Source organism: Hyaena hyaena, unplaced genomic scaffold, assembly GCF_003009895.1.
Source record: "Hyaena hyaena isolate Hyena2069 unplaced genomic scaffold, ASM300989v1 scaffold_113, whole genome shotgun sequence".
Classification (NCBI taxonomy): domain Eukaryota; kingdom Metazoa; phylum Chordata; class Mammalia; order Carnivora; family Hyaenidae; genus Hyaena; species Hyaena hyaena.
This window is the reverse complement of record NW_024080745.1, coordinates 1482825-1499077: the sequence shown is the minus strand read 5'-3', so window position 1 is coordinate 1499077 and position 16253 is coordinate 1482825. Positions and strand designations below refer to the sequence as shown.

Sequence of the window (16253 nt, the reverse complement as noted above, 5' to 3'; positions counted from 1 at the left end):
ATCCTAATTGCTTCCTTCTCCCAACTTCTGCCATGTGCATCTATTCCCATACCAGGGGCTACCATTCTCAGGGGTACTGGAATGCCTCAGCTTTGCAGCCACCCTGTGCTTGCGTGGACTCTTGAGCATCCCAAGTGGGGGGCGGGTGTGTTCTGCTTCCCCTGCAGCCTCTGAGAGCATGGAGCACTGGGTCCACGGAAGCACACTCACTAAAGAGTCAAGGTCTACAATCAACAGACATTAACCAAGCACAGGAGAAGAAGAGCCCGGAAGGTGGAAGTCAAACCGCCTTGGTGATGAAGACACCAGCCAAGTGACTAAGGCTTGAAGCACCAGTTCACAGGCAAGCGTCACGGCCTGGTTTTAAAAGGAGAAATTCCACTGGGTCTCTCCCCCACTCTCCCCGGAACAGGTGAACAAAGGCCTCTTTCAAGCGTCTTGGGACCCCACACCCCCAGCCCGTCCCATCCTCTATACTCCCTGCAAGAACATGCGCCCTCCCCGGTCCCAGGGCTTCCTGTGCCCCCCTTCTGCCACCCTCCATTCCACTGGGTTCCCTTTACCACCATTCCCTTCCCTGCCCACATGTCCTGGAGTCCCTTCCTTAGTGGAGGACAGAGTTGGAATGTTCAAAACTTTCCGGGGTGGGGAGAGCGTCGGGACTAGCACCTGACATTTAAATTCTTATGGGAAACTTCCTTTATTCAATGGTTCACAACCACATTGCTTTCTTCTCTTTCTTTCTGTCCCCTTGGGTAATGTCCTGACTGCAAACTTAGAACTTCTACTTCTCCTTTTCCCTCCAGCACACATCAGAGACAGGGGGGAGTGTCCTTGAGAGCCTTGTGGGCTGGATGTACCCACAGAAGCTGTGGTTACGGGGTCAGGTGGGCTCTGCTGGAATGTGGGGGGGACAGTTATGGACTCCATCGCTTTGTAGTCAGGAGTTCCCCAGAAATCTCCAGAGTGCTGCTAGCTAGAGATAAGTAATATTTTGTCTTACACTGTTATCCATACCCATGGTTCTAAGCCTGGGTAATCATTACCAGAATTCCTTGGGGCTTATGTAAAAAATTCAGATGCCCAGACCCTACTGTAGACCTAGAGATCCAGAATTTCTGGAGCTGAGGCCTGGGTGTCTGTGGTTTTAACACCTTCCCAGGGCATTGTGATGTGTATCTGGCTTAGAAAACTATGAGGTCTCTCTGTCACTATTTTTTTTAAATGTTTGTTTATTGGTAGCTCTTCCTGCCCACAGGTCCTGTCCCCATGCTTTAATAAAATCACCTGAACTAAATGTTTATTTATTTATTTATTTTGAGAGAGAGAGTGGGAGGAAGAGAGAGTGCAGGAGGGGCAGAGAGAATCCCAAGCAGACTCCATACTGTCGGTGCAGAGCCCGACACGGGGCTTGATCCCACAAACCGTGAAATCATGACCTGAGCTGAAATCAAGAGTTGGATGCTTAACCAACTGAGCCACCCAGGCGCCCCGTCTCTGTCACTATTGAACACAAGTTCTTTTTTTTTTTTTTTTAATGTTTTATTTATTTCTAGGAGAGAGAGAGACAGCATGAGCAGGGGAGGGTCAGAGAGAGAGGGAGTCACAGACTGAAACAGGCTCCAGGCTCTGAGCTGGCAGTCAGCACAGAGCCCGACGCGGGGCCCGAACCCACGAACTGCGAGATCATGACCTAAGCGAAAGTCGGACGCTTAACCGACTAAGCCACCCAGGCGCCCCGTCTCTGTCACTATTGAACACAAGTTCTAAGTTAGTCACAACTGCTGGGCACTTAGGTGTCTTAAGGGACCAGGGGAACACAGGTCCCCAGGGAGCCGGCTGTGGCAGAGTGCACCTTCTGGAACCACTCCTGTGATGGGAACTAGGCTCGGCCCCTTCACCTGCCTTTTCTTTGTGAGGCCAGACTCTGGCCCTGCCTGAGCCAGAGGCTGTCATGCCTGTGATCTCCTTTACCCCTAAATCCTCCCGTAAGCCTGCGGGACCCGCCTCAGTGGGGGAGTAGTAAGCAGGGTGGCTGAGAGCTCTCACACCCCGGTGCTTTCACACGCCAGCTGTGGGGTCTGTGGACAGTCACGGCCATTGCCATTCCGTGTGCCCCAGTTCCCTCACATGCAAAATGGTCATTAAGATACTTCTTTCACAGGATTAAATGAGAGGATTCAATGAGAAAAAGAAAGCAAAACTCTTGGCATGATGTCTGGCACACTCGATAAATGGCAGTCGTTAGGATTACGTCCCTCATGGGGCTCTGGCAGCACAGAAGGGGAAGTTACCTGGGTGTCACAAAGCCAGTGGCATCTGGGCAGCTGGGTGCAGGGCAGGGTGGAAGGACCAAGGCTGAGAGAGTCCCACACTCTTGGGGCAGCTGGTGTGGGGAGTCAGACCCTCTGCCGCAGAGAGAATTATTCCATGGAGAATGAAAGCCTCACTGACTGGCTCACTGCCACTTCCTCGTACGCGTGCACCCCTCACCGTCTCAAGTGCTTGACATAGTCTTGAATCAGCACTACAAATTCATGACCCAGAATCCTCTGCTCAAGGGAGTCGTTTGGGCTTAGAGCCCAGATTTTTGGAACATCTCACCCCTTTAAGGCCCAAGGGTAGCAAGAATAGCCCTTGAGGGCTCAGATCCCAGAAGAAAGAGCTGGAAAGAAATTTAAAACCAGCGACCATGCCCCCCCTACTGAGTGGAAGAAAACAATTGCTATGCGTCCCAGAGATACATAGCTAACTGCAGCTGACATGAATTTAGAGCCCGAATCTGCTGCTTCTACCCAAGACTCCTAGTCCAGTGCTCTTTCTATTACCCCAAGATTCTCAAATGGAAGGCATGTGCAGTTACTCGGAGGAGCTTGGGAACTGTGGATTATCGGGTCCCACCCCCAGGGCTTGTGATTCAGGGTGCTGGGGCAGGAGCCTGCCTTTCAAGACTAAGAACCAGGACCCAGGTGTGGGTCCCACCGCCTCCTTCTAGATGTGGTTGTGGCTGAGGCTCAGATGGTCGAAAGCAAAAATATTCACCCCAGAAATAACTGCTCAACACCTCCCCAAAGCATATGATGATTTATACCAAGTAAACACAAAAGAAGGCAGCTTTCATTAATCTTAATAAATGGGTAGTGCCTTGGGAGAGGAAGGCATGGATAATAAAAAAAAAAAAACCCACAAAAAAACATTGCGCATCTACTTGTAAGATTGCGTTAAACATTAAACTAAGCACAGTCTATTTTAAAGGGCTGCTTTTGGATCTAAACTCAAGAAATACTGTTAAAACCTGTGGCATAACAGTGTATCTTATTCAAAGTTTAATTAGATTTTGGAACTAGCTACAAATACACAATTATGCAGTTTTGCTGGAATCTGGATGGCTGGTGAAATTAAAGAAGGTTAAGAATCTTCTGTACAGGGGCCTCGGAGGGCTGAACGAAGATTGGGTTCAACAGAACACTCTTCTTTTCCTATTAATATTTTATAATAACAGCCAACATTTATGGAGTGCATACTTGGTGCCAAGCAATTACACGCATTTTCTCATCGGGGCTTCAGAACAGCCCTAAAACCTCTTCCTCCAATTCTATAGGTTATAAAACCAAGGCTGAGACAGGTTGGGAAGCCTCGTCTGGTAAGTCACGGAGTCCACGTGCAGACCAGGACAGGGGTCCAGGACGCAATCTCGTATCCACTGGAATCTGTGCAAACTTTGCATTCAAACGGATGTTAAGATTCAGTCGGGCTACAGCCGCAGTCAGACAGTAACTCCAACTACGTGAACTCAGGGGGCTGGCAGCTCTTTGGAGACTTGCTAACAGACGCAACAATGTGGAACAACCAGTTAGAAGGGAGCGTCATTAGCTTCCTGTATCGGTAGCTCAGTGAGTGTTTCCAAGATGCTTCAGAGGCCCTGTGAGCCATGCGCGCTCTCTTCAGTATTTGAAATATTCCGTCCCCTCAGTACGATCTCTTAAATAGACCAGGCCCTGATTGCTAGTGAATGGGGGGAAGATGGGCTCAAAAGCCAATGGGTGGGAAATTGCAGTCATACAAGGTAAATAAGTTCTCGAAATCTGTTGTACAACATTATGCCTACCAATAACGACACCGTTTTGCACACTGAAAAATCTGGTAAGAGGGTAGGTCTCATGTCCATTGTTTTCACCACAATAAAATTTTTTAAAAGAGAAAAAAGTCTTACCTGAGGAAATTCTCAATGAATCACATTTGCACAGGTTACAGCAAAAACAATTTTTTTTTTTGCCTTTCCATGTGCTTCTGTGAAGGAGACCAAGTCTCAAAGAGGTTAAATGCTGACACCGTGGAGTGTTCGGGACTTATCCTGGCCAAGACTTTAGCATCTGCTAAAAATAACCACTGATTGTCTTACCTCTGACCTGCCAAGTGATAGGACACTTACCCGCAGAAAACCAGACAGGCAGACGGACATCCAGTTAGTGAGGAGTTTTTCAACCACAGACTCTGTGCGTCTCAGCATGAGTTTAGGCTGCATGTTACTAGACTGTTCCATCAAGTCCCTGGTCAGCACCTCCAGGATGCTGGTCAGGTAGACCAGCTTGGTTTGCAGGGCGATGGTCAGGAAGGAGGCAAACAGACACCTGTTTAGAAATAGAGGCCTGGTTACAATACTCAAGACGCTGAAACAACCTAACTGCCCATCAGCACATGAATGGATAAAGAAAATGTGGTATATTTGCGTACATTACGCACACACGCGCGTGCACACAGACTCCCCTGAATACTGTTCAGCCACACAAGAGAATGAAATCTTGCCGTTTGTGAAAACATGGATGGACCTTGAGGGCATTAAGCTCAATGAAAAAGTCAGAGAAAGACAAATTCTATGTGATTTCACTTACATGTGGAATCTAAAAAAAAGAACCAAGCTCACGGTAAAAGATTTGTGGTTATCAGAGGTGGGGGAAAAGGGGCAGTTGGAAGAAGGTGGACAAAAGGTAAAAAGTTCCAGTTGTAAGAGAAGTAAATGCTTACGGATGTCATGTATGACACAATCAATGACTACAGCTAACACTGCTGTATGGTATGTTTGAAAGTTCTAAGAGAGTAAATCCTAAAAGTTCACCCTTCCCCCCGCACCCTGCTTTTTTGTGTCTGTACGAGATGATGGATGCTAACTAAGCTTAATTGTGGTCATCATTTTGCAACACATGTAAGTCAGACCATAATGCTGCACAGCTTAAATTTATACAGTGCTGTATGCCAGTTATATCTCAATAAAATTGAAAGAAAGAAAAAGACGGTATATAGATGATAAAGAAGCACATATAAAAAAAAGCCTCGGTTAATGAAGTTAACTCTTAGCCATGGCTGGGCTTGATGCTGATGGGGTCTTTTAGAGAAGCTAGAGGGTGATGGGGTGCTATCCTGTGGACGCTTGTGTTCTTCAGTGTCTTAGGTCAACCACCTTTGTCTTCAATCCATAAAAACCATGCACCAAAGTTAACTCCAGCACTTAAACTTTTAAACTAGAGTGGTAAACAAGAAGTGAACGTCTTTCCCGATTTTTCAGGTGTTTTTAGAAATAGAAAATAACACTTCTGCTTTTTTGATTCAGGACTCATGGTTTTTTCTTGGTGTTGGGGTTTTTCAGGGGTTTTTTTTTGTTTTTGTTTTTTCTTTGGTGGGAGGAGTATATGTGTGTGTGTTTCAAAATAGAATTTGTGTTGAGGTTGTGTAATATCTGAAACGGAGCGATCATGGCTTCTTGACCCCTCGACCAGACAGCCTCTGTTTATAAACCCACATTTTCAAGAATACCAAGTTCAGGTTGTGGTTTGGAAATAAAACAAGGGGCTCAGAAGTTTTTATTTCCCCTATTTAATGACTTTCAGAATATAAATAAATTGACTAATACCTGTCTTTCACTGAAAAGTTCTTCTGTTTTTCAAGGGTGTGGATGACAGTAACAAGGAAACTTTTATTACAAATTAGGGCATCCAAAGCTGTGAGACTTTCATTCTTATCATTGGCATCTCTGTTCTGGAAAAAACAAATGAATATAACATAATATAACACAATATAATATAGACTTATAAACTTAAAGTTAGAAGATAGATCCACAATGGTTTCTCAAAATGATGGATTATTTAATATTGATTCATGATTCCAAAAAACTCACAAAAACTCAATAATGGGAATGAGGAGGGGGAGGAGGACACTATGAAAGGCAGGCATGGGCTAAAAATGAAAACTTAGAGACTTACATGCATATCTTCAGTGAAGATGTGTGTGAAGCCACCTGACTGAGAGGAAGGAGACACTTTTATTATTCATAACATCCAAAGGAAATGAATAGTGTATTTTTGTTATAATACCCAAGTCCATTTTAATAAAGTAGAGACGCTGCTAATCTGAAGAGCCTCTGGGCTTATGTTCATTTTACATCCTCTGATACGTAATAAATAATTATTCAGCTTTCCAGAAGCACCAGTGATTTCTGGAAGCCTCTAAGAAGAATGATCATTGCATCAGTGCCATTTTTGGTAGAGGAAGGTGTCTCACACGTTAAAAGAACTGACTCAAAAGTCAAAAAAGTCAAAAGAAGTGGTAAAGAAGGTTATGCAAATGTGCAGACCACTCCTCAAGCAATTTACCTTCTAAGGATAAACACGGAGTTGTGTCCGCAGGTGTTTAAAGTCCCAGCTTGGTCGTATCTATTGTCTCAGTGTTACTGGAGAGGGCTTGAGTGGGGTGGTTAAAAACTAGGATGTGGAGCCAAGTTACTTGGGCTCCCGTCCCGGTTTTTTTTTCCACCTACTGGTCACATGACTTTGGACAAGTTCTGTAACTTCTCTGTGCCTGACTTTCTTCATCTGCAAAATGGGGACATGCCTGATTCCCACCTCCTCGGCTTAGTGTGAAAACAAAATGAATGGGGGGCACAGTAAGTTCTCTATGTCAGCTGTTTTTATCACTAATTTAAGGCAAACCAGACCACAAGGCTACTGTTTTGCTGGTTTCTATAATTACTTTTATGTGCTATGCTATGTAGCTCCTGGATGTGAAATTTTAAATTTGAGTTTCCTTTTTTAATGTGTCATTAATCTGATTGGAATTAAATGATTAAATTTAAAAGCATGCTGAGTAACACTTTAAATGAGTCAAAAGAATGAAAATATAAACTTGAATATTCAGATTTTTCTCTTCCTCTTTTTTGGGGGTAATATTTGAAACTTTAGGCTATTTTTATACCTCATTAAAGTAAATTTCTTTGGCAGAGGATTTTTGCTTTATAGTTTCAAATTTGTTAGTCTAAGCAGAAGACCTCAAACTATTTTGGTCATACTCTCCTCTAGTAATATGCAGAAAAATCAGACCTTGGGTTTGCATTTTCTAGTTCCTAACATTTTTCTGCTGAACCAACTTTATATGGACTGACAGTTTAAACAGACTGATTCCTGACCTTAAATAGGGATGTGCCACGACAGCTCCCTGTATTCTAAGGCTCCTTCCTCCTTTCATTTAAATTTCCCTCTTCTAGGAGGTAGGAAGCACTGTTCACTCTTACTTCTTTTCCTATTTTCAGCAAAACAAACCAGTCAATGGAATGAAAAGGAAGGCTTTAAAAAGCCAAAAACCAAAGGGCAGGGCACAGAACCAGGTAATACCTTGGCCTCTGTGGACAATTTCCTGTGGTTTTGCCTACTGGTAGGTGTTGACCACTCAAGTTTTCCATCTAACACCCAACCTCCAGGCATAGAGGATGTGGCTCCTGGATAGATCTGTAAAGGGCCCAATTGACACAGGACTTATCTGCAGCCTAGAATGTTTTTCAACTGGCGCTGTCGTCAAAGACTATGATCCTCTGGTTCTCTGTATCTTTTATTATAAATTCGATTGTAACTTAGGTCTTTATGGTGCTCTGATAGTTATGCTTGTTTTTTTTTTCTGGATCTTCTCCTGTAATGACTCCTCCCGACTTTGGTTTTTATGGCTTTCCCAACTGCCATTCAAGAGTATACATAATCCCAAGTTAAATCAGTTTGGCTTCTTGCAACTACAGTTGGCCTTTTAACAAAGCAGGGGTTAGAGGCGCTGACCCTCTGCACAGCCAAAAATCTGCATATGACTTTTCCCCAAAATCTAAATACTAACAGTCCACTGCTGACCAGAAGCCTTACCAATAACATAACCAGTCGATTGACACATTTTGTATTTTTTTGTGTGTTGTAACTGTATTCTTACCCTAAAGTAAGCTAGAGTAAAGAAAATTTTAAAATCACAGGGAAGGGGGGCACCTAGTTGGCTCAGTCGGTTAAGTGTCAGACTCTTGATTTCAGCTCAGGGCATGATCTCACACTTTGTGAGATGAAGCCCCGTGTAGAGCTCCATGCTATCAGCTTGGGATTCTATCTCTCTGCCCCTCCTTAACTCATGTATATTCACGTGCTCTCTCAAAATAAATAAACTTTTAAAAAAACTATAAAAGAAAATCACAGGGAAGAGAAAATACATCTATGAGGCTGTACTGTTTTACTGAAAAAAAAAAATCCCTGAATCAGTAGACCCATGCACTTCACACCTGTGTTGTTCAAGGGTCAGCTGTATCTCTCTTCTAAAATAATACAGCATTGTTCCTGGATTCTCCCCCTTGTCCCCAGACACTCAGCTTGCAACAGTGTCTTTGCATTCATCACTTATCTTGCTCTTGGTTACTGAATCTAGAAGAAAGGGCAATTTCTTTTTCAGGTCACAGTTTTACTCTCTTCAGCACTCAAAGGCAATCATTAACTGTAAAAGCCCACACAATCCTCATGTTGATGGTAGAAACCTCTGTTATTTTATTGCTATTAAATTCTTAATGGGGATCTCAGATTGCTGGCGAATAGGACTGGTGATGTCCTGCAGAGTCATCCTGATTCAGGGAACTGAACTCCCCTCCTTAGGTGGTGGTCTGCCATAGAAACGGATGGATGAGGTGGCAAACGCAAGTCTGGGTGCCTGGTACTCTTGGAGGAGAAGTTTAAAAAATATATTGTACAAGCACAAAAAACTGAGGTCTTATTTTTAGCCTTCTTGATTTACAATAGTAAGGCTTGGACAAAAAAAATATGGTGGGTGTTTTATTGAGGTTTTATCCCAACCTCAAGACACAGCATCACATATCATGGTGTCTGCTTCTAGAATTATAGAGAAACTGGAAATTGCTTACTGCATGTGTCTGAGTTTCTGAACTCTAGGCTTCTGGCCAAATGTAGATGAGAAGCTCCTGGGAAGGTGATATAAGCTCTGTTTTGGCCTGGCTTTGTTTAGAAGTCTAGACTTAAATATGATCATCTGTGTGGATGTTCCAGAGGTTGGGCTCCTCTGTGGTCACCAGTTCTGGACAAAGAAGGGCAACATGGTGAAGTGGGAGCATTAGGATGTGGAGGTGATGACAGGCAGGTGAGTGTACCTTGCCCAAGACTTGGGAGTGTAAGGGAGGAAGGTTGAGTGAGTGTGGGAGAAGATGGAGGTGTTAGAACACAGCGAGACTGAAAACCCAAAGGGTTAAAGTAGACTACTCCTCAGAGTCCCAGAATGGATTAATCAATCATTTCATGCAGCTATTTCTACTAAATGAGGATGATACGGACTGATCAGCCAAAGAACAACTGTTGAAGAGAACCATAAAAACTCGACATTGCTAAAAATGGCTGCTATCAACTCAAATCCTATACATGTTGACTTCCCTCCCTCTCAGCCCATAGTTCTTTTCATTCCCAATTGAGAAGTAATAGTGAATAATCTAGTAGCTGCAATAGAAGTCATGCAGATAAACACAACAAATTGGCCAGCCCACAATTTATTGATTTTTAAATAAACTAGGTGGCTTCCCAGTTACAAATTCAGCTCTAAACAGGTAGTAAAATAAAGCAAAACTCATCACTCTGAACTTCTGTCCCTCCTAGGTTTTTGTTACTGGACAAAGAATAATTGTCAGTGACCCATCACTGCTTTATACCCTCATCAATCCAATGAATAATTATCCTGCTCCCTGCTCTGCTCAAACTTGAGGCATTATTTTGTTCCAAGCACATTATCTACAGCTCTCTTGGAATCAAACACCCATTTTGACAATAGCAACAAGCACCTTCATTATTATTCAAGACTCAACCTTAGGAATATGATCAATGCTCTTTTACCTCGGGGAAGAAAGTTCTCAGAGCAAAATGTTTGTAGTCAAGGAAGGGAACAGTTCCAAAACTATCAACCACATCCAATTTATCCATCTGCAGCTCAGCAAAGCCTGCAAAACAGAATCCCAAGAGCAATATTTTAACTCAACAAACAATGGATAAGATCTTCTGCTGTTTTGTCTAACACGGAGTATGACCTTGGTTTTCATTAAAGAAGAAACAATAGATAATTACTTGGTTGGCTGCAGAGCAGAGCTGAAATAAAACACAAAGCCAGGCCTAGACCCTGCTGTTCAGATGTCTTCTATTATACACACAGTTCTTGTTACTGTGGCCAGCTCCATTTAAGGGTAAAAAAAAAAAAAAAAAAAAGATGATAAAAAAGGCTTGTTTTTCTACAAATAAAATTTCGGAGCCTACCGTCACGTATCTCTTTCCGGAGCTCGCTCTCCAGGAGCTCCAACTGTTGGCTCTGTTTGCGACTCAGCTCCTTCGATTTGTGTCTGGTCACCCCCACGGCCGCTGAGGAGACAGACATCCAGCATCAGATTGACATGTTAACTCAAAAAACAAAAAGGAAAACCAAACCAACCTTGACATTTCTTTTACAGAGAGAGAGAGAGAGAGGGAGCGACAGGAAGAGAGAGAAAGAATACCATTTAAGAGGTGGAATTTATCAAAAGAAAAATTCCCAGCGAGGGGTCAGTCTAAAGAGGAGGATGCTAAAATGCAACAGGAAAACACAAAACTACCCACCTTAACAGTAAAAACTAAATCAAATAACCTTCACTTGTAACCAAAGATCCCAGCTGGCTGAAAAGTAATGAAAAGAGCCAAGTTTCCCTACAGCCAGAGGCCACGTATATTGTTGCATTCTTTTTTTAATGTTTCTAAACATCCCTGGAGAAATAAAGTTGAGCCGCAATCACAGAAGGAAACTACAGATCCACAGTGTGCTATATAAGGCAAACTTGCATAGATCAAATCAGGTGACGTGGAGAGCAGTCCACAATGAGCCCTTGGATCTGGGACATTGCTTCTTTCCCTGCTTCATCTGGTTTCTAACTGTGCTGCAGAGAAGTGCACTGAATAGGTTTGGTGCTCTGTCCATGTCCCTGCTCTATCAACTACGAGCTGTGTGACCTCTGGTAAGTTGCTTAGCATCTCTGTGGCTGGCTGCCTCAGCTGTCAAAGGGCCCGCCTCACTGTGACCTTGACAGGATTATATGCAGTAACTCACAGAGAGTATTCAGAAGTTGTATTTTAAAAAGAATACCCACAACTGTCAACTACATGATTATTCTGGAAAGGTTTTCCTCCTTTAATAGAAACTTCATAATAAAAGGACCCCACTACAAGTAGACTGGAATGAGGCAGGAGGAAACTCAGTACAGCTCCACAAAGTCAACAGTGTTAATCATAATATGCATCATGTATCTTCAGAAAAAGGATGGGGCACACAGTGATTTCCAAATTTATGTGACCACAGAAATTCCAAATCCTTTTTCCAGGAGCGTGACTTGGGGTTATAGTTCCTCAGGCCACACTTTGGCCAATGCTGGCTCAGGGCAGGCAAAGGGAGCGAGGCAGCCACGTCCATCCATCAAGCAGTGGGATTTTCATGGCTGCCACCTCGAGGGGAAGCCACAGTGGAGATGTTTTGTAGGTGGCCAGCCTCGGCCAGGTGTGCTTCGTGTTTTCACTAACGATGTGACTGATGAGCTAAAATATTTGTACACTTTACACTCCACGTTCTGGTGACACATCGTGCCCATGTGTCATGGTAAGAAGAGGGTGAGAGGTTTTTTTTTGGTTTATTATTATTTTTTTTAACATTTATTCATTTTTGTGTGAGGGACAGAGTGTGAGTGGGGGAGGGGCAGAGAGAGAAGGAGACACAGAATCCGAAGCAGGCTCCGGGCTCTGAGCTGTTAGCATAGAGCCCAGTGTGGGGCTTGAACTCACAAACCATGAGATCATGACCTGAGCTGAAGTCAGACGCTTAATTGAGTAAGCCACCCAGGCGCCCTGTGGAAGGGGATGAGAGTTTTAAAGGGCTTTGCAAAAAGCTATGTGTCACACGGAACCCACTTCACTATAAAGAGCATAAACAATCTCTACAACAAACTGAGAGGAGTGACAAGTCACAATATCACAGGAAGAGATCAGAAGTTTCTAGTAAGTCACCAAGTGGATGTGACTTTATGGTGAGATTGTTATATCTACCGCTGCTTAACCCTGACGGATTCTCAATCTAGAGCTCAGTATTTAGAATTTATAAGTATTCTTACTCGAAGCTGGTACCAGCCAGGACCTTACTAAAATATCAAGCCCAATTCTGGATCCCAGAGATATAACAGGGATGGACAACTGGGGAAGCAGCACAAGAAAATACCTGAAATGATCAACAGAGCAAAACAGGGTGTCTGTGAAATGACTTCATTCCATTGGGTGAGTTAATCACACATGGGAGTCCTTCCCTCACTGGACTTAGAACCAGCCAGGAGAAAGGGCCAGGCCTGAATTCATTCTCTCCAGCTTCAGAGACTTAACTCATTCTCTTCGGCTCCAGGTCCAGTAACACAAGGTAAATGGATGAAGGGATGGATGAAGGAATGAAGGAGCGCATGGAAGGAAACATCAGCAACTATTACCAGAAGGTGTTAGAAAGGCAATGCGTGTGTTAAATCAAGGAGTGAGACACTCTCTCTTAGTTGGTGGAGGGGAGTTCTGTTTCTAAGACGGACAAGAGGACACAGACTTTAGACGAAAAGCAGCTCAGAACCAGGTCACACATTATATAACTACAGGGACCAGGTACACAGATGAGTCATGTGGCCCAAGTGGTGACAACACGGAGTGGTAGAGACTGTGACAAAACCCCAGGGACTACGTGCCCTCTCTCAAGGTGTAGCGGCTACCCAGCTCCGGCAACTGGAGCTATGGACAAGTGGAGGTCCAACGATCCAGATCTTTCAAATTCTCAAGAGATTTCTTAAAAATGTGAATCATTTAATTTTTTTAAGTTGAAGGATAGCTGACATACAAGTACATTGGTTTCAGGTGTACAACACAGGTGACTCACCTAATTTAAAAATGTCAGCTACTTTACAGTTCAAAAACAATGCTGTGTGGGCCAAACCAAACAGATCGGTGAGCCAGATTGGCGAGCCAGATTCAACCATCACGGAGCTCTGTGCTTGGATGAGCCTTGGGACATTTTAATAGATGGCACAGATCATACTTCTAAATTTAAGTTTGTTTTCATTTATTTTCACAGAGATATAGAGAGCAAGTCAGGGAGGGGGAGAGAGAGAGGGAGAAAGAATACCAAGCAGGCTGTGTACTGTCAGCGTAGAGCCTGATGTGGGGCTCGAACTCACAAACCATGAGATCATGACCTGAGCCAAAATCGAGAGTCAGACACTTAACTGACTGAGCTACCCAGGCGCCCCGGTATAGATCACACTTCTAACACATAGCTGTGCCAGGAAAGGCCGAGCTGGGGAGGGAGCAGGGGATGGTGTTTGATGAGGTGAGAAGGCAGGAAGAGATGACTAGATCCTGAAAGTCCAAAATGCCAGAGGATTTCTGAAGGGATACGTAAATGGGACATTCATCATCACAGTTCACAGTATTGGGGAAGTGAAGTGGACTATATTTCTCAAGCACCAAGATACCATCTTTGTAACCCAGCTTTGTGTTAATAAGGCAGCCTAAAAAATGTTTGGAAAGCCCTCAACATGTACCTATTATTCCTTTCCCAAAGTTGTGATTTGGGTTTTCATCCATTAATACTTAATTGAAGCAAACAGCCCCTGAAAGCTGAGAGTCTGCCACCTGATGAGATGCCCCAGGGAATAATTTCTCTGACAAAATTAAACAGGGCACTTACCAAAAATGACAATCACGAGCAAGACGGGAAGCACAATCAGGAAATACCAAGTGGTAGGAACTGTTTCCTGCTCGACATAGAGTTCTAAGTTTCCCAGTTTGACCTAAGAAGACAGAGTGTCATTAGACTCCATTGAGTTGGGTGCCATATTTATATACATATTTACATACATAGTTTTTCATCCAAATCATTTCCCCCAAGATGCAAAAAGAGGTGAGGTAGGATATATGAATTCAAGTCCCACTGCGGGCAGATTAGCTATGTGACATTGGGCACTTTGAGAACATTCACTGTGCCTCAGTTTCTAGATATGTCAGTTGAGGTACCCAAGACTATAACTGGAGATTTTAGAATTTAGTCCTCTTTGCCATAGGGGTTTAACTTAACCATCCCATCCTTACCTTACTCATCTCTAAAATGGGATGTGGGTTTGTGTCTCTTCATAAGGTTGTCATGAAGACTAAAAATGCACTTTATTATTTAAGTAGGCTCATCACAGTCCTGCTCAAAACACTCCAGTGGCTTCCCAGAGCTCAAGGCCAAGCCCTCGCAATGGCCCACAAGGTCCTGATCATCTGTTACCTCTCCCTTCCTGCTCCCTCCATTAACTCTCCAGCTTCGTGGAATATTCTTCCTTGCTCAATCTGCTCTAGCCACACTGGCCTCCTTGTTGCTCCTCAAATGTACCAGGCAGACTCCAGACTCAAGACCTTTGCAACCTGCAGTTCTGTCTATCTAGAATCCTCTACACCCCCAGAGAACCCATGGCTCATTCTCTCTCCTCCTTGAGGTCCTTACTCAACTGTCATCTTTCCAGAGAGACTTTCTCTGCCCACCATTGTAAAACTTGCAGCATTGCCTGCTGCTTCAGTTTTCTCCATGACGATCACAACCACCTAACACATTTTTAAGTTACTTTCTTCAGTTATATGACTCTTTAGGTAATCGCCACAAAGGCAGAATTTTGGGGTCTGTTTTCTTCTCTGCTGTGTCACCATCATAGTATAGGCACTCTGGAACCATCTCATGAACGAAGATTCTAGCATGGCTCCTCTCAACCAATGTGACATGTGGGAGCACTTGTGAGTTCAGTTGGTGCTCTTGATTTATAATAATTACTACCCTCTTTACCATACAGATGGACAAAGGGAAGCTCGGCAGAACCAAATGACCCACCTAAGGCCACACGGCTATTAGTTGGTGCAGCTAAAACATGAACACATTTTTTTTTTTTTTTGGTCTGATATTCTTTCTCCTTGACCTTTATTCAATATTTATGAGTACAGATCGTAAAGCATTTTTTTTTGGTATAGACTGTGAAGAGCCTCATATGGGATGAACACCATAAAGACAGGCTTCTAATATGTTTCCTTTCCCAAGGGTCTCACATCTTTATTGTGGGACATAAATATAACTGCGATGGGACCCTCAAACATGTCAGGGAGAGATAAATTGCAGCAAGTATGCCTTTGTGGTGGAGGAGGCGGCCCACGGCGCATAGATTATCTGATCTTCATCAGCATCTAATGCTGCTCTGAGTGTGCTCGGAATCTGCTAAGACATGTCACCTCCACATTTGGGGAAAGAATGACAGCTCATTCGTCAGTGGTCTAGAGATTCTGCCTGCAGATGCTACAGTCCAAATGTATGGCTAGAACAAAAGCTATCAAGACTCATTAGTATTGTAGACAATGGTGTGTTCAATGCTTTGACATTCGAATAGGCACATGGATGGTTTCTGCCAGCTATTTTGTAGGAATTATGCTTGCGCTTGCAGTACAAGCTTTGTTTATCTGCTATTTAAAGTGAAGATCTAAAGATCCACGACACATTCCACTCGGGCTTCTGTTTAGCCGAGGAACTGCCCCAAATGAGGTAAAACCAACAGGTAGGGCTGGCAGGTGACTCACACGGACTTTCTTGGAAGAGGTGTCAATGCTGTTTGAGTTCGTGATGCCTTTAATTTTGCAAAGGATGATGGTGAGATCTTGATTTCTAGTAATATTTTCAAAACTGCAATTTAATTGCTTATTTTCCCCATGGAAGAGGGTGATTTCAATGTCTGTCTTGGAGATGTTGAAGTCATCATTTTCTTTCTGTGAAGAACACAGAGGAGATGGAGAAATTAGGGCGCACCAGGGAACCCACAGCACGAGCACACCTTGCCAGTTGTGAGGGGGAGGGCA

The 16253-nt window shown here is 43.6% G+C and overlaps 1 protein-coding gene across 1 annotated transcript in view; it reads right to left on the bottom strand.

Moving 5' to 3' along the window:
* Positions 1-16253, bottom strand: part of PLXNC1 (plexin C1) — a 145086-nt gene that overhangs the window by 37306 nt on the left and 91527 nt on the right. The window contains exons 14-20 of the mRNA XM_039236627.1: positions 15978-16163; positions 14068-14170; positions 10593-10694; positions 10179-10282; positions 6258-6296; positions 5909-6033; positions 4433-4631 (exon numbers count right to left, since the gene is read on the bottom strand). Of these exons, the coding sequence (XP_039092558.1) occupies positions 4433-4631; positions 5909-6033; positions 6258-6296; positions 10179-10282; positions 10593-10694; positions 14068-14170; positions 15978-16163 (858 nt within the window). The remainder of the gene's footprint in view (positions 1-4432; positions 4632-5908; positions 6034-6257; positions 6297-10178; positions 10283-10592; positions 10695-14067; positions 14171-15977; positions 16164-16253) is intronic.